The sequence below is a fragment of the Vespa mandarinia genome, chromosome 20, assembly GCF_050613455.1.
Source record: "Vespa mandarinia isolate Hongniang chromosome 20, ASM5061345v1, whole genome shotgun sequence".
NCBI lineage: Eukaryota > Metazoa > Arthropoda > Insecta > Hymenoptera > Vespidae > Vespa > Vespa mandarinia.
Genome location: NC_140829.1, coordinates 596,410 through 612,521, shown reverse-complemented (window position 1 = coordinate 612,521; position 16,112 = coordinate 596,410). Strand labels below are relative to the sequence as shown.

Here is a 16,112-nt window from a genome sequence, read left to right as displayed (position 1 = left end):
AAGTAACTATAATCGATAAACTTAGAAGGGGAAAAAAAAGTAGTAGTAAATTAATTGATCGCGCATTTACGCTTGCGCAAAGAGTTGCGCTAGCCAGTACAACGGCAAATGTAAAACGAAAATATAACGTTGTTCTGTGAACGTGAAATACACTCGAAGGGTTTTGTGTGCTTTTGTCAAAGTGTCAAGGTAATGTTCAAAAACATTGATTTTTTTCTTGCCCAAATAACATTTGTTTACGGCGATATACAAAAAAGGAAGAAAAAATTTCCTTTAGATAATTACATTTATTCCCAGAGTAACTTCAATTAAACGGATATTGTTTAGGATTAAACTTGGCATCGTTTCTTGAAAAATATTAAAATAATCAGTGGCACTTCTCGTTATCTACAATCACAAAAGAATTACATTATCATTTGAATGATAAGAGTAAAATGCAAGCCGATCGTAATGCTTACGACATTGAAATCGCCGAGGAAAGTATTCATCGTGTTACCAGCTACGAGCAAAGGTATGCTATGGCTCATTATTATTATGAGCATATTTTCAAAAGCATATTGCACCAGTCAAGAGTAATAGATACTACGGCAGCTTTCGTACTTTCAGATAAAAATCATTTTAAATAATAATTAATCTAGGATCAGTGTCGGAAAAATCTGAAAGCATACAGTTTGACGATGTCATCCAATCTGTTGAGGAGCCTGTTCGAAACATCTTCTCTGACCATCGACGAGATATTCAAGCCATGAGTTCCGTTTCAAGTTGACCGCAAGCATGCATTGCGATAAGTGCGGCAAGACCGCAGGTGCCACAGATCTTGACCTTCTTTCGCATGTCTTGTGACGTGAAAAGCACGAATAGTAAGGTGGGAATGAAGTATAATAATAATAAGAAAAGGTAACAAAGAAGGTTTACGAAGCGTTTAATAAATCTTTCGAATGTGGAAGAATTTCCATCAAGTGGCCAAGCTACGATCATTTTCAAAAGATATCGGGGCATGGTCGATGAATATTCGAACTCATTCCCGTTCCTAACGTTAACTTTATTTCTCTCAAATTTCTCTTGAACAATATAATCCATGTTTATGCCATGTTTATTCTAATCTTCGAGTAGTTTCTTAACATCACCAAACGACAACTGTAAATTCTAAACTAACTATAATCAACGAACTGAGAAAGGTAAAAAAGAATAGCGGTAAATTAATTGAACGCGCTTATACGCTTGCACAAGCAGTTGCGTTAACTAATACGACAGCAAATGTAAAACGGAAATATAACATTGTCTCCGGAAAAGTAAAATTAACCCGAAGGATACTGAGTGTATCTAAAGAAGCGTCTAATGGAATAGATGATACTCAAAAGCATTCGTTTTTTCCTTAGCCAAATAATATATTTGTTTATGGAGATAAATTCATAAAAAGAAAAAAAAATTTCTTCTAGATAATTACATTTATTCCCAGAGTAACTGCAATCGAATATTATTTAGAATTAAATTCGGCATTGTTCCTTGAAAAATATTAAAATAATCGGTGACACTTCTCGTTATATAGAATCACAAAAAATTATTTTTTTAGGACATCAGAAAACATAATCTCTCGTTTCTTTTTCAGTTGGTGATTCAAGCAAAACTAATGGGAACGGTTTAAGCGCAACAGGGAGGGTGCAGCCCTCCTTTTGTCTCTTAGGGTGACAAAGAGTACGTATTTACGTTTGCCAGTTACAAGGCGTTATTGGACTGGACGATCGAAGACCAGTAGAATACAATGATTGGATAAGGATGGGACATTATGGAGGAATACAATGTCGAAGGTGTTATTTTTAATACGTCTTCAATGTACACCAAGAACGAGGATTATTTACTTTGCCAAACATATAATGGCAAAGATTTTTTAATTTTATAATTATCTGATTTTATTCTAAGAAATAACCGAAACAAATTTGTTACTACTTTTATTATAATCCGTTATTCATTTAAACTACCGTCGCGTATTCATTAATATTTTACAAAATTGGCAACTATTCAAATCTCTCGATTTGTGACTATAAAAATTGCAATTTTGGTCATTGATTTCCATATTAGATACTACTTCGAAGGATGTTGAAGTATCCGACCGCGGTCTTAATTATCTAGAAAAGTAAGATCGTACGCGTTGACCATCTAAATTCTTTACGCGAATATTATAAACCATGTTGCGTTTGTGAATGTACTTACGTTATTGAAATTTCTGAATGACATGTGCATCAATTTACCGGCTACGATTTTTATCGGATGATTCGACGCTAATATTATCAATATTAGGCTTTGAGCACTTTTCGTCGGAAGACGATTCCATTCAAGAGTACAAGAAGTTATTCCGACTTTCGCACCCTTGAAAAAATAATACAAGTGTTATATTTCTCTATGAAAAAGTATAAAAAAAAAATAAATAAATAATAAAAAGAATAAGATCGATAGGAAAATAAAAAATAAGAAAAACGTTTCGCACCTGTTCCGAAAGAAGCTCGCCGATGTAACAAAAAATAAACATGTTAAAAGCGAAAGATAGGAGAAAAATGAAATATGTAATTAATCCGGTCGTATCACTATTTTCCCACTCCTACGAATTTGATGATTCTTTTATTAGTTTGACGATATTATTCAAATGTACAAATCTGAAAAGCGTACCATGATAACGTAATACAAAACAAGACAAACGAGACTAGTACAACCCAAGATCTCTACCATGCACATGTACTGCAGAATCTCTTCTACTTCCTTTACAAAACTGAAAATAAAATATTGCTAAGATATAGATCTGGTATAATTTTACAGATGATCATCATGGATGCGGACATCGAGTCACGCAAACTTTTAAAAGTATATAAAGAAGGAATGCAAAGTCATGTAAAAATGATGTAAAACGTTAAAAGGTAATACTTACTTCTTGGATCGGATTTGATGTCTAATTACCTCAGCGATACGCGTATCCGGATCAGTATCATCGACGTCGTCTTTCCCGTCGACAATGTCTCTCATCATTCTCATAAGAATTTCGAGTTGGCCACACGCGTGCATGATCAGAAAGGTCGCTAAACCACAAACGCCACAAGCTACCGAGTAGACGGCGAAGCCAGCAAGAAATTGTCCAAAAAAGACGAGCTCGTAAGCTGGCGATTTTTGCTCATCGAATATTACGAAGTAACTCGGACAAGCAAGGGGTCATATTGTGAGATTACCGATGGTGAGTTTGCCTTTTGTAAGAGGTAAAATAGTACGATAAGACATTCCAGCGCCATACAGAAAAGAGACTGACATCAACGCCAAAGTCCTTCCAATCTTGGCATGCGACATCATTGATTCATAATCCTTTTTCAACACTATTTTTTTCCAATCCTCCCTAACATGCTTCATACATTCTTGAATCTTTTTCCCCCGCGTTATTAATATACTATATTTCATAGCGTTTATCGAACACGAGCAGAGAGGACCAAAGATCTTCAGCCGTATGCGTGTATTTTGTTCTATGAAGAAAATTCGAAGCAGCCCTGGTACGAGTAGAAAGGTAAAGAGAAAATAACAAAAGCCCTTTGCAAAATAGCTATAGAACTTTTCGATGTTTGAATTTTCTTTATAGAGTGGCCAAGCGCCGATCACTCTCAATATTCCACGGCCGATTCTTATCGAATAATTTAAAGCAAATTCGTTTCTATCGGAATAGGCGGTAGCGCGAAATGTTTTCTCCTCTAACTGTCTCATTTCAGATACAATTTTATCACGATTGGACCGTTCTTATCTGGCTCTAGAGTGTTACTGACCAAGCAGTCTGTAGAATCTAAATGGGACAGAGGCTTTGCGCGCAGAAGCGCATCGCAGAGGGAGAACTTATTTCGATTGCAAAGTAGACTGCGAACGTAATGGCTTTCGTAATTCTTTACTTACAGTGATCACTACTATTTTCGTAAGTAACATATGTTCAATGACAGTTCGGTACAATTTGGTTTAAGACACTTTATCGATGCTTTTTTCTTTTTTTTTTTTTTTTAAGTTATTCTTCGAGCTCTTTCATAGCATTCAAAGTATGTTAATAAAACAAAGATGATCGCAATAATTGTACGTATAATACATTCTTAATTTTATCGAACGAATGCATCTATTGTATCATTTTTGATTGATATTATTTTGATAATAAGAGTCGCACTTTTTACTCTTCAAGATCAATAAAAGAAAAAAAAAATAGAGAGATTTAAGGACTCTAAAGGTAATTTAAATTCTTTGAAACATCGATTATATTCATTCCTAAGTTGGTATTATGCGAATTCCATAAGAATCGGGAAAATTTATTCGGAACAACTTTTTTCTATCGTGGCTATCGTCATTTATTCTCTACACTACACGTATATACAAACATTTGGCGTTGTTTAATTCGTTGATCCGCTAGAAAAATATTCGCCGTTTGATATCACGTTAAACACTGTTTCGAAGAATATTGAAATACCCTATAGCCGTTTTGATAATCTAAGGGAAATAAAGCATTCGTTCATTTTTTTTTTTTTTTACAGGCAATGCCTACGATCAATCATCGTACTTACATTGTTGAAATTACTGAGAGACATATCCATTAATTTACCGGCTACGATTTTCACTGGATAATTAGACATAAGTATGACTGGAATCAAAGATTTTGTATCCTTTGTAGGAAGACAATACCAATTTAAGGTACAGGATGTCAACCCAACCTTCGCGCCCTATTAGCAGATAAAGCATCGTAGATGATTATTTATCCAAAATTTAAATTCATAATGCACGAATAATGCACGATCGTTCTACCTGTTCCGAAAGAAGTTCTCCGATATAACAAAAGATGAACATGTTGAAAGCGAATGATACGAAAAGTAAAATAAAAGTTATCAGACCAGTGGCATCGCTATCCTCCCATTCCTTTTGAATCAAAATATAAATGATGGACATCATTAGGCAAAATTATTTATTTAAACGGAATAAATCTTATAAAAATAATACGTACCATAACCAAATAGTATAAGACGAGACAAACTAGACTCGTGCAACCCATTATCTCGGCCATGCAAGGATATTGCAAAATTTCTTCCACGTCTTTAACGAAACTGTAAGTAAGATAAATGATTCGATATTTATTAACTCAAAACAATGTTGATTTCAGGAAGGAACCTAATAAATTACCTTCTTGTTCTGATTTGATGATGGATAACTTCGGCAATGCGTTTATTTGGATTCTTCTCGTCGGTATAATTACCATCGACGATGTCGTTCATTTTTCTCATCAATATCCGAAGTTGGCCGCAAACGTGCATAATCAAGAAAGCTGCCAATCCACAAACTCCGCTGCCCACGGTATAAACGGTAAAGCCACCAAGAAATTGGCCAAAAAATACGAGTTCATAAGCAGGCGTCTTTTGCTCATCGAATATTACAAAATAACTTGGACAAGCGAGGGGTCTTATCGTGTGATTGCCGACGACAACGGAGCCCTTGGAGAGCGGCAGAAAGGTACGATAAAATAATCCTGCACCGTAAATAAAACAAATTGACATGGTTGCAAGAATTCTTCCGATTTTAGCTTGAGACATCATGAGTTCGTGATCTTCCGGAAGAACTACCATTTCCCAGTCTTCTCTTATGTGTTTCAAACACGTTTTGATCTTCTCTCTATACATCAAGAGTATACTGTATTTCATAGCGTTCGTCGAGCACGAGCAAAGTGGTCCGAATATTTTTAATTTTTGTTGTGTACTTTTTTCGATAAGGAAAATCCGAAGAAATCCCGGTATCAAAATGAACGCGAAGAAAAAGTAGCAGATGCATTTCATCAAATAGCTACCGAATCTTTCACACAGAGATGCGTCTGTTCGAATAGGCCAGACACCGATAACTCGTAAAATATAATAGGGTATTTTCATAGAATAATTTAGGGATCTCTTGTTTCTAGAAACGATATTCTCTTGTCCTATTCTCTTTTCCTGTTCTTTCTTAAAGTTATTTATCTGCAGTTCGATCGGCATGATTCCCCCGGTAAACACTGAAGTAATTGAAAGTTGTAACTTCACTTGGAAGCAATACGACTCGAAACGAAAAGAGGAAAATAGTATAGAGTAAAAGTATAGCGGTGGGGTGTCTTGGTTGCTATACGAAGTAGGGGTCAACGCTTGCGTATCAGATTATCTTGCGCATTATTCCAATCTTTCATTAAGAACGTAGACCTGTTCCTACGGATACTTTATTTCTTTTGCATTTTCATCGTAAGAAATTGCCTCGGTACAATTATTTAATACTTTTGTGTTACGAAGTGTGATCACGAGTATCATTGAGTATCGGATAAATCGAAAGAAACGTCAAAATTTTAATCTGCGCTCCTTATTGTAAAATCAATATATTTGCTATCTTTTCGCGTTTTTATTCGTATAAATAAAAAAGTGCTTGTAATCGTTTACATATTATCAAAGTGGAGATGAGGTAAATGCTTTAATTTATTTCAAATGAATCCGTGTTCCCGGAATATCAGATACTAGTAGTACGAAGCATATTCAAATACGCTACTGACGTTCTAACTACCTGAAAAATATTATAAACCAGATAAAATTGAATTTTATTTTGATACTATTTATTTACTTTTATTTTTTTATCAGATTCTTGTTGAGATATACTTACTGTACCAAAACTATTGAGAGAAAGATCTAAAAACTTCCCAGCTGTAATTTTCACCGGTCGATTCGACATGGCCATTACCAAAATTAAACACCGTGCTGTTCTTCCTGGTAAGCGGAACCATTCGAGCATGCAGGACGTGTTTGCGACTTTCGTAGCCTACATATGTGTAAGTAGATGACGAAAAATGAAGGAAAAAAAAAATATATATTTATATATATATAATTACAATGTCTACCTGATCTGTTAAAAGTTCTCCTATGAAGCAAAAGATAAAAATGTTAAACGTAAAAGTGATCAGTAATATCGCATACGTTAGCATCGCTACCGTGTCGTTATTTTCCCATTCCTGTGAACATAAATGGGTTTTATCGTAAGTTTTATCGAAGAAACTTCAAATTGTTAATTCGAGGCCCACCAACCATTATGATATAATATCCGAGAAGGCATAAAATCAATGTGCAACCGACCACTTCCACCAGACATATATGTTGCATGGCGTCCTCGATGTTCTTTAAAAAGCTACAAATAAATGGCGAATAATGAATAGAAATATAATATATCTCTGAAGATACGTTGATTCAAATTTCAGATTATCTAAGTCGCCGCATGTTGATCCTTACCTGTTAACCGTTATATGATGTTTCACCAATGTGGCTAATTTTTCCTCGAGCGCGACGGTATTCGCATTAGGATCCTCAACGAGCTCCTCCAATCTTCTTATAAGGATTTCGAGTTGTCCGCAAGCATGAAGAACGTATAGAGCAGCCAAACTACATGCACCGCTAGTTATAGAGTAAGTTACGAAACCAGCCATAAATTGTATAGCGAATACGATCTCGTAAGCTGGCGTTTTTTGAGGATCGAAGAAAACGAAATAGCAAGAGAAGGCGAGAGGTCTTATCGTAACGTTTCGAGCGTTTACAATCGTTCCACTCGATAATGGAACGATTATGCGAAACGAGAAGCCACTGATATAAACGAAAGCCACGCAAAGTATCGCGATACTTCGGCCAATTTTTGCCTTTTCTAACATAGTTCGACGATCCTTCAACCTTACAACTTGTTTCCAATCCTCCTCGAGCCGAGTCACGCAATCTTCCAGCTTTTCTCCTTGATAAAGAAACATCGTGTATTTCAAGACAGCCATCAGACAATTGCACATTGGTCCTATCGCTTTTAATCTACGACGAGGATCTTTTTCCTTTAGGAATGTATTCAATAATCCGGGTATCAGGATGAAACATAATAGAAAGTGACAAATGATTCTCAAGAGTTTTATAAGAATCCCTCTTAATATGCTCCCTCGAGTTTCTCGATGTGGCCAAACGCCGATTAATTTTAAAACACCTCGACTCACGTGTACCGTGAGCTCGATGTCACTTTTATAATTCTCATTCTCTCGTCCCATCTCGTGAAATCTATTGCTAATGATAGATCGACGATTTCTCGATCGCGATCCGTATCTTACTGTACTGAAAAAGATATATAATATCTACGATTGAATAAAAACGTACGACGATCTGCCAGACGAAGTTTTCCTAGACGAGCAATATAATGCGCTTGCGCTCATAAATCATGCAGTGGAACGATTGCTCTTTTCGAAACTTTAACTCAATCTGTACTTTTTATTGTATACGAACGATCGGAGGAAAATATTTTCCATTTATATTTTTTTTCAAAAGTGTAACTGCCAAAAGTGAACGTTGATTCTACGTAGACCAGATGGAACATGGGATCGATTACCATGATCAGTTACCATGGACGTTATTGAAACGATATAAGTACTACATTTTTTGGTTTCTTTTTTTACTTTATTCTTTAGCACTTACATAATTTCTTTTCTTTTGTTATTTTTCTCTACGATTTAATGCACGAGCGAAATTCACGATGTAACGGCTCGTAACATATTGCAATAAGTCGCGGCTGTTTTGATGACCTGCAATTATTTAACGTTTCAGAATAAAACAGTACAGCTGACGGTTGAATGCAAGCAGAAAGAAAAAAGTTACCCCTTACGATTGAAATAATAAATACTCGTGTAGAAAGGACATTGAGTTCCAATCAACTTCTGAAGAAGAAAGTCTCTATCGTCCCTACGTATCATCGATTCCAACGACGAAGTAAGTATAAGTTATGAAAAAGTTACTTACGTTACCGAAAGTTTGAAGGGAAAGTTCGACTATGTTTCCAGCGGTGATCTTCATTGGACGATTAGATATTGCGATTACCAAAACGAGACCCGATAGTTCCTTCGAAGGAAGATTATACCAATCGAGAGTGCACGATGTTCTCGCCACTTTTTCCGCCTGCTTTCATCAATGAATCGATTCGATTTCGTTCTAAAAGTTAACTTAAATTTTCTTAACTTAACTATATACCTGTAACGTCAGTTGTTCGCCAATGTAACACAGTATGAATATGTTACATATAATAGAGGATAATGCTATGCTGTACATGAAAACAATAGCAAGATTATGATTCGTCCATTCCTATAATAAGATAAATAATTTTATATAAAAGTTGTTCGTATCTTAGAACGCCTCGTCAACTTTTAAAAATTATACCGTCATTATGTTATAGGCCAATAGGCATACCATCAGGGTACATCCCATTATTTCGATCAAGCAAATTTGTTGCAGCGTATGTTCCACCGCTCGTAAAAAGCTGAAAATCATTGATGATACTACGATATCTAATTTGCTGAGAAAGGATCAACAAGAAAGCGATATCAATGTAGGTAGGAAAAAAAAAAAAGAAAAAGTATGAAATTTGTAGAATTATAATTGAACAATGAAGGGAGGATAATCGTGCACACCCCCGAACTCTTATCTGATGTTCAACGGCGAGAGCAATTTTGGCGTTCACCTTCTCACTCGGAAGATTCGTTTTTTCAACCATCCTCTCCATCAACATCACCAAGATCTCGAGTTGTCCGCAAATATGTAGAATTAAGAAAGCTGCGAGTCCACATACAGCGGTTGTGATCGAATATGTGACCATACCGGAGAGACATTGAAGAAAATAGACGATCTCGTAAGCTGGACTAAGTTGTGGATCGAAGAAGATGAAATAGCAAGGACAAGGTAAAGGTCTGATGGTAAGATTCTCATTGATCGTAATCTTTCCCCTGGTTAAAGGTATGATACCTCTAAAGAGTATGCCACTTCCGTACATGAGCGAACCACATATAATGAAAAAACGTCTTCCAATTAACGCCTTCTTTTTCATCGTATCTCGGATATAAGTGTCCACTGCGTTTTTCCAGTCCTCTATCACATACTTTAAGCAAATATTCGTTCGCTCGATACAGAAGAGTAGCACAGTATATTTCGCTAAGGTCATAGAGGAATACAGGATGGGTTGGATCACTCGAACCTTTCCATATGTACTCGTCTCTTTTAAAAAGATATGTAGAAAACCAGGTATCACAACGTAAAGTATAATGACGAAATTGAGAAGGATCAAAAGTAATCGCGAACTTTTTAGTAAGAACGATTCTCGCTTGTCTACTTGCTGATACGTTATTCGGATTCCGAGAGAAAGAAGTACGTAACGATTAGGCTCGATCGCATAACGCAAATCATTCTCGTAAGTCTCCTTCGAGCACATCCTTCTATCACGTCGTACGACCCATTCGAGAACTCTAGGTTGAGATCTCGCACCGATCTCCAACGTTCGACCAGTATGGCCGATCCGTCGAGCAAACTTGGAAATTGCGCTTGCGTGTCTGAATCTTTAACGTATCGTATCTACGTAGGGTTAGATAAATATAAGTTTTCACTCTTTTTCAACTTCGACTTCACATTTATTACGCTAACTTTCCAAGCTACGAATCCGTAGTTCCACGTAAACGATCACGAACACTTGGAAAATATAAAATCAAATCGAAATACGATAAAATATGTTAAGAGCGAGTACACAAAGGGAAAATAATACGTATGTATCTTCAATGTAACGTTAAGAAACGAATTGAATATCCTTTTTTACATTTCGCTTACTTAGATAGTCGATAAGAAAGTGTCGAGTAACTTCGAACGATTTAAGATCCATGATAGATTCCTGGCTATCATATGTTATTACGATAATATGAGTATCTTAGAAAATTACATCGTGCATCGTAACGATCGCTTTGTTCTAATTAATCTTATTGGATCGTCTTTTTTTTTCTAATTAATCTTATTTGATAACATGATAAATATTAAACTGCAAAGTACTTCAAACGCGTTAAAAGTGCCGCGAGTTTCATGATCTTAATTCTTTCATATCTCGCTAAAAAGTATTATACTCGCGGCCGATCGTGGCGATAAGGTTATCACATTATCGTCCGCATTATGTTACAATAAGCTACGGTAGTTTTAACAACCTAAAACACGATGTTATTTCTTTAATTTCGATTATCAATGGAATTTGAGAAAGATTGGATATATAATTATTGTAAATAATTTTTGCTTACTTGTCCAAAAGTTTGAAGAGAAAGTTCGATTATGGTTCCTGCAGTGATTTTCATGCGACGATTCGATAGAATTATTATCGGTATGATGTTCTTCGCTTTCTTATACGGAATGCGATGCCACTCGAGTACGCAAGTTTTCAAAGCTACCTTCTCGTCCTGTCGTTACGAATGCCTTAACGTTCGTGTTCACTTTTACGATAGAAAACGAACACACAGAAGAAATTGTTGTTTATGTTTTTCTTTGATAGAAAAAAAAGAAAAATACCTGTAACATGAGCTGCTGGCCAACGTAACAAAATACAAAAATTTGAACTGTGAGAGACACGATGGAAATCATGTATGGTAAAACATTCTTCACATTTTGACGATCCCAATCCTATAAAATATTTCATAATATTATTATTTTAGAAATAAATCTTCATCGTGATGACATATAAATGATAAAATATTCCGTACAATTGTCAGACAATAACCCAAGAAACATTGCGTTATGCTACATCCAAATATATCCATGAAATACAACGGATTCATAGTACTTTCGACCATTTGAAGAAAGCTAAAAATGATTGAAGCTTAAAAAGAAGATAAAAGAAAGAGAGATAAAATCACTCATTATTCCAATGTACGAGTCAAACATACTTTCGTACTCGTATGTGATGTTTCACGGCAATTGTCAATTTTGCATTAACGTCCTCTTCTTCAATGATTTTTTCAGTGGATTTTGTGCACGTAACGACGGCCTCGAGAAGATCGATAAATATTTCGAGTTGGCTGCACGCGTGAACGACGAAAATGACGGCAAGGGTGCATATCACGATGTTCGTATAAATCGTAACACAACCTTCCGCACATTGAAGGAAAAATATAATCTCGTAGAAAGGACTGACCTGATCGTCGATAAGATGAAAATAATAACCAGAGCTAGGTAATGGCCTGATCGTAACATTTTCAGCAGTGACGACCTTCCCTTTGATAAGAGGTAGTAAAAGACGCCAGAAGAGAACAGTGATATGAAGGAAAACGCATATGGCAATGAACAAACGCTTTCCATACTTCGTCTTTTCCAATATTATATCCCGATGATAAAGATTCACGACTCTCGTCAAATCTTTTTCGATTAATTTCATGCATCGTTCGATATGTTTTCGTCTCATTATTAAGCAATTGTACTTGATGAGAAGTAACACGTTGTAGAGGAGTAATGGCATTTTTTTTACTTTTATATGAACGTTTTGTTCGACCAGTACTGCGTGAAGTATCGTAGTTACGAGGAAGAAGACAATCAAAGCATAGCAAACCAAAATAGAAAGGAACTTTGTAAATCTTACGACGAAGGAAGTAGGCTCCTTCGAATGATTAGAAATGCCTAATATTTGGAGCAACTTGCCGCAGACTCGATTTAAATAATTCACCTCGATTTCATACTCGTCCTTCTTTTTCGTCGTCATTCTGAACTACTCCGCTATCGATTGTTCTTTTATCCCTTTATGAAAGGAACGGGTAGTAAGTTCTCATCGAAACTAAACTTTGTTGAAAATTGGAGAAAGCGAGTCGTTGGAAAAAAATGATCGTGCGCTTGCGCGAATAAATATTTCAAGCTTTCTACCTTACGATCAGTATTGTTCGAATCATTGCTCGCGTTGTTCAACGGAGAAATATTATCATTTATCCATTAAGTTATACTTTTTTGGCATTTTTTATAAATGCCAAGATTTTAATATCATTCGTTAGGTTATATGTGTTAAGATGGATTTACGATTGATTTGCGAGTGTATGAAACGAGATAAAAAATATAAAAAATGCAACTCAAACGTACAAGCTGTGATTCGGAGAATAAATCGTTCGTATCGCCAGCGATTTGATAAGACAATATAGATTTTTATTTTCTTTAATCATTACTAAGTAGATACACGATAACGAAAACGATCGAACGATTAAAGTAAATCAAAAGACAATCAGGATTCGAAACGGAACGTTCGAAGAACAGTCCCTCTTGCAAACATAGTAATCGATCATCGCTATGTCTAACAAAGAGGAGTCGAAAGGTGAGGCAGAAACGTTTCCTAAAAATCCCACAAAGAGATCTGCGTTTTATTCAAATATTTTCTTTTCTTTTTTTTTTTTTTTTTTTTCTTTTTTCTCATAGACACGTTGTGGAAGTTGCAAGAGGGAACGTGGACAATGTGTATAGCGGAAGTGGTTGGTACCGCAATATTAATTTTCATCGGTTGTATGGCGAGCATCGGTTCAATGTCGACCGTTTTACCTCCCCCGCTCCAGATGTCGATAGCATTCGGCATGACCGTGAACCTTATTATTATGGTGAGCAAAACTCATAATATCGTGCATATGAAACAGAGGTTAACAAAAAAAGAAAAAAAGGAAAAGAAAAGAAAATAAATCGCATGTCTTAGATGTTGGGTCACGTTAGCGGAGCTCATCTCAATCCAGCTGTTACGATCGGTGCAGTCATCGTAGGCTTAAAAAGTATTCCCACGGGTACCTTGTACATAGTAGCACAGTTCATTGGAGCTACATTAGGATACGGAGCGTTAAAGGTAATTTTTGTCAAGCACTAAAATCCAAATTCCTATCAATAATAGATCTCTTAACAGATAATAACTCCACCGGAATTATTTCACGATGGAAATCCAAATTCCACGGTCGGTCTTTGCGTTACCGTTATTCATCCGAGCGTCAGTGTCGTTCAGGGAATTCTTATTGAAGTTCTATGCACATCTTTCATACTATGCGGCGCTTGTGCAACGTGGGATCCAAGATGCTCTCATACCACCGATTCCACGGCTATTAGATTTGGTTTTTCTGTCGTAGCTATCTCTTTAGCGGCGGTATATAAATAATTATTCGAAGGAAAAAGAACTTAACAACTTTTTATTTCTTTAATCTTTTACCTTAATCAAAGCTCATTTCAGAGTCCTTATACGGGATGTAGCATGAATCCAGCTCGAACTTTCGGACCTGCATTTTGGAATAGCGACTGGACGAATCAATGGGTAAAATCATATTTATACGCTTTATTTTGGCTCGTTATTTGTAATGCAATTTTTTATGTAGCCCAATTTTTGCTAAACTTATATTACGTAGCTTTGATCAAAAGCATCGACTGATCGAATCGTTTTTAGGTTTATTGGTTTGGACCAACAGTCGGAGCAATGCTTGGAACGTACACGTATCAAATCTTCTTTTTGGAGAAGCCGCGAGTAAAAAACGCTTATGAATCATCGACCGCCGACATGAAGCTTATGAAAGAAATGGAATCAATCAAATATTCGGAACTTGAAATTGTCGATGGAAAGTAAGGATAGGTAAAAAATGACATACATCGAATTAGATTACTTAAAGAATAAATAATTTTATCGGATGCCTTATCACATTAAAAAGGGAAAAGGAACTATTCTCAAAAATTTTTCTGTATTATCTACGCTACGTAAGAGATCAAAAAATCATTCCTAGACATTATACTCATCGACACTCTCGAATGATTATACGTAGGTATAATCATTTTCAAGAAGACTTTGCGACGTAGTATTTGCCTCTTTTGCTAGATGGCATTGTTCGGAATTGTATAAAATCATTGACTATATAGTATATAGTACATATATAGTATATATATTATATATATGTATATATATATATATGTATATATCTTGTAAAGTGCATCGCACACCTAACGATCTGATTGCATTCCAATTTTTTTACTGAATCTACGAAACGCAACATTTTTATTTCGACTTCATCGATGATCGATCCTTCTATAGACGTACGAGATGTGTACTAAAATATTAGTTGAAAAAGAGAAAGAAAGTTTACGTTCTAAGTTATGGAAACTCCAAGAAGGATTAATGTTTCGAAGCGCATTATTCATAGAAACGAGGGATGTCATACGAACGAGGAGAGTCACGACAATTTTACATTTGTTTTGTTAAGTTTACCCTTTCGAAAGAACTTGATCGTATCATGTATAATTGTTCTTATAAATTCATACGAGATTAATGCAAAATTACGAAGAATTATTAAATCATTCGTATCGATCCTAATATTATAAATCTAATCTCTATATTGCAAATGACAATTATCAAGTTTTCGTTAATAGTCATCAACGTGTACTGAACATGAATAACAACGTGTTTTCTATAAATATATATAGCTCTCACGTTGCACTTATCGATTAGTCGCAGTACCAGTAGGTAGAATGTTCTGGAACATCGAGAAGCGCCCGGACGGCTGCGACCTGAAGATCATACGCAGAGATTTTTCAAACAACTTCGTAATTAAATAATTCTTCCATAATTTTGTATAAAATTGTATGACAATAATCGAATCAGAGAAATAAGTAGATAAATTGAACGTATAAAAGTAGGATTATTCTTCTTTTTGTTATCATCGGCAAAGTTATAATATATTGATTATAAACAATGACAATTTTATCATTTGTTTTTCAACGAAATCATAGAAATATTTATCTATCCTTTCCTGAGTTACGTTCTATGAAGGAGATTCTTCATGCATAACCGTCGAAACCCGTGCAGTTAGCATGTATGACACACGCAACGATACTTGTATCCTACATTCTATATTTAGGCAGAGTTTGCGGTGTTCTACAAACCAGTCTCAATCTCTACATGTTATCTCACTCTTTTACAAATGTATATTTTTCTTTTATTAGATCGTAATTTACAAAGATATTAATCGTCGTTTCCATGTTAATTCTAGACGAGTTTAATGACTCAATTTATAGGAATTTATAGTTCTGAAACGAACGATCGATGAACTTGATAGATTAATTCTTTGGTAAACTAACGATCCATTATGTTATAACAGATTCATCGAGCAGACGGTAGTTCCGCTCGTGAGAATGAAATCTCAACGGATCTTTTCCTGCAGAACGCAGATGCACAACATTTCGTAATGCTCTAAAGCGATCCGGACCCCTGTCTCATTATGCATAAGAATAAGAATATGAGAATAATGCGTA

At 35.5% G+C, this 16,112-nt stretch overlaps 5 protein-coding genes and 1 long non-coding RNA gene across 7 annotated transcripts; 2 read left to right on the top strand and 4 right to left on the bottom strand.

Moving 5' to 3' along the window:
• The first annotated feature begins 15 nt into the window (after positions 1-15).
• LOC118448329 (uncharacterized) lies at positions 16-1,740 on the top strand. Its single transcript, XR_014983417.1, has 4 exons — positions 16-189; positions 328-511; positions 607-865; positions 1,610-1,740. It is a non-coding gene; the product is annotated as an uncharacterized LOC118448329 (long non-coding RNA).
• A 250-nt stretch (positions 1,741-1,990) lies between these two features.
• On the bottom strand, positions 1,991-4,029 carry LOC146872332 (odorant receptor 10-like). Its single transcript, XM_085663184.1, is given in 5 exon segments — positions 1,991-2,126; positions 2,212-2,367; positions 2,486-2,596; positions 2,665-2,764; positions 2,921-4,029. Coding segments are annotated over 5 exon segments (1,233 nt in total). The 5' UTR covers positions 3,736-4,029; the 3' UTR covers positions 1,991-2,075.
• Positions 4,030-4,069: 40 nt separating this feature from the next.
• On the bottom strand, positions 4,070-6,017 carry LOC118448317 (odorant receptor 10-like). Its single transcript, XM_035881428.2, has 5 exons — positions 5,179-6,017; positions 5,003-5,102; positions 4,807-4,917; positions 4,569-4,724; positions 4,070-4,494 (listed from the first exon to the last, which is right to left on the bottom strand). The coding sequence occupies exons 1-5, from the start codon at positions 6,015-6,017 to the stop codon at positions 4,444-4,446; spliced, it is 1,257 nt and encodes a 418-aa protein (XP_035737321.1). The 3' UTR covers positions 4,070-4,443.
• Positions 6,018-6,428: 411 nt separating this feature from the next.
• On the bottom strand, positions 6,429-8,930 carry LOC118448313 (4-vinylanisole receptor-like). Of its 2 annotated transcripts, none has more exons than XM_035881416.2 (6): positions 8,814-8,930; positions 7,284-8,135; positions 7,083-7,182; positions 6,899-7,009; positions 6,664-6,819; positions 6,429-6,567 (listed from the first exon to the last, which is right to left on the bottom strand). In XM_035881416.2, exons 2-6 carry the CDS (start codon positions 8,069-8,071, stop codon positions 6,514-6,516), a joined length of 1,209 nt encoding a protein of 402 aa, XP_035737309.2. In that variant the 5' UTR covers positions 8,072-8,135; positions 8,814-8,930; the 3' UTR covers positions 6,429-6,513. The 2 variants fall into 2 exon arrangements, with proteins under 2 accessions (XP_035737309.2, XP_085519318.1); XM_085663192.1 differs by having other exon boundaries at positions 7,284-7,773; positions 8,814-8,926.
• On the bottom strand, positions 8,757-12,678 carry LOC146872331 (uncharacterized). Its single transcript, XM_085663197.1, is given in 9 exon segments — positions 8,757-8,972; positions 9,042-9,152; positions 9,228-9,287; positions 9,289-10,396; positions 10,980-11,026; positions 11,117-11,272; positions 11,382-11,492; positions 11,573-11,672; positions 11,756-12,678. Coding segments are annotated over 9 exon segments (2,718 nt in total). The 5' UTR covers positions 12,565-12,678.
• Positions 12,679-12,885: 207 nt separating this feature from the next.
• Positions 12,886-15,553, top strand: LOC118448323 (aquaporin AQPAe.a). The gene is made up of 6 exons (XM_035881442.2): positions 12,886-13,161; positions 13,263-13,438; positions 13,531-13,674; positions 13,732-13,965; positions 14,050-14,130; positions 14,260-15,553. Exons 1-6 carry the CDS (start codon positions 13,137-13,139, stop codon positions 14,434-14,436), a joined length of 837 nt encoding a protein of 278 aa, XP_035737335.1. The 5' UTR covers positions 12,886-13,136; the 3' UTR covers positions 14,437-15,553.
• The last annotated feature ends 559 nt before the right edge of the window (positions 15,554-16,112 follow it).

What these genes read in the sequence shown, in the direction of transcription:
- LOC118448317 (XM_035881428.2), bottom strand. Translation starts at nt 6,017, where the DNA reads ATGCCGATCGAACTGCAGATAAATAACTTTAAGAAAGAACAGGAAAAG. An exon ending in CATCAAATCAGAACAAGAAG is followed by an intron (nt 5,103 to 5,178) that starts GTAATTTATTAG and finishes TCTTACTTACAG; the next exon opens with TTTCGTTAAAGACGTGGAAG. An exon ending in GAGAACTTCTTTCGGAACAG is followed by an intron (nt 4,725 to 4,806) that starts GTAGAACGATCG and finishes ATCTGCTAATAG; the next exon opens with GGCGCGAAGGTTGGGTTGAC.
- LOC118448313 (XM_035881416.2), bottom strand. Translation starts at nt 8,071, where the DNA reads ATGGGACGAGAGAATGAGAATTATAAAAGTGACATCGAGCTCACGGTA. An exon ending in TCGGATATTATATCATAATG is followed by an intron (nt 7,010 to 7,082) that starts GTTGGTGGGCCT and finishes TTATGTTCACAG; the next exon opens with GAATGGGAAAATAACGACAC. An exon ending in CTCTCAATAGTTTTGGTACA is followed by an intron (nt 6,568 to 6,663) that starts GTAAGTATATCT and finishes AATATTTTTCAG; the next exon opens with GTAGTTAGAACGTCAGTAGC.
- LOC118448323 (XM_035881442.2), top strand. Translation starts at nt 13,137, where the DNA reads ATGTCTAACAAAGAGGAGTCGAAAG. An exon ending in TAGCTATCTCTTTAGCGGCG is followed by an intron (nt 13,966 to 14,049) that starts GTATATAAATAA and finishes AGCTCATTTCAG; the next exon opens with AGTCCTTATACGGGATGTAG. An exon ending in GCGACTGGACGAATCAATGG is followed by an intron (nt 14,131 to 14,259) that starts GTAAAATCATAT and finishes AATCGTTTTTAG; the next exon opens with GTTTATTGGTTTGGACCAAC.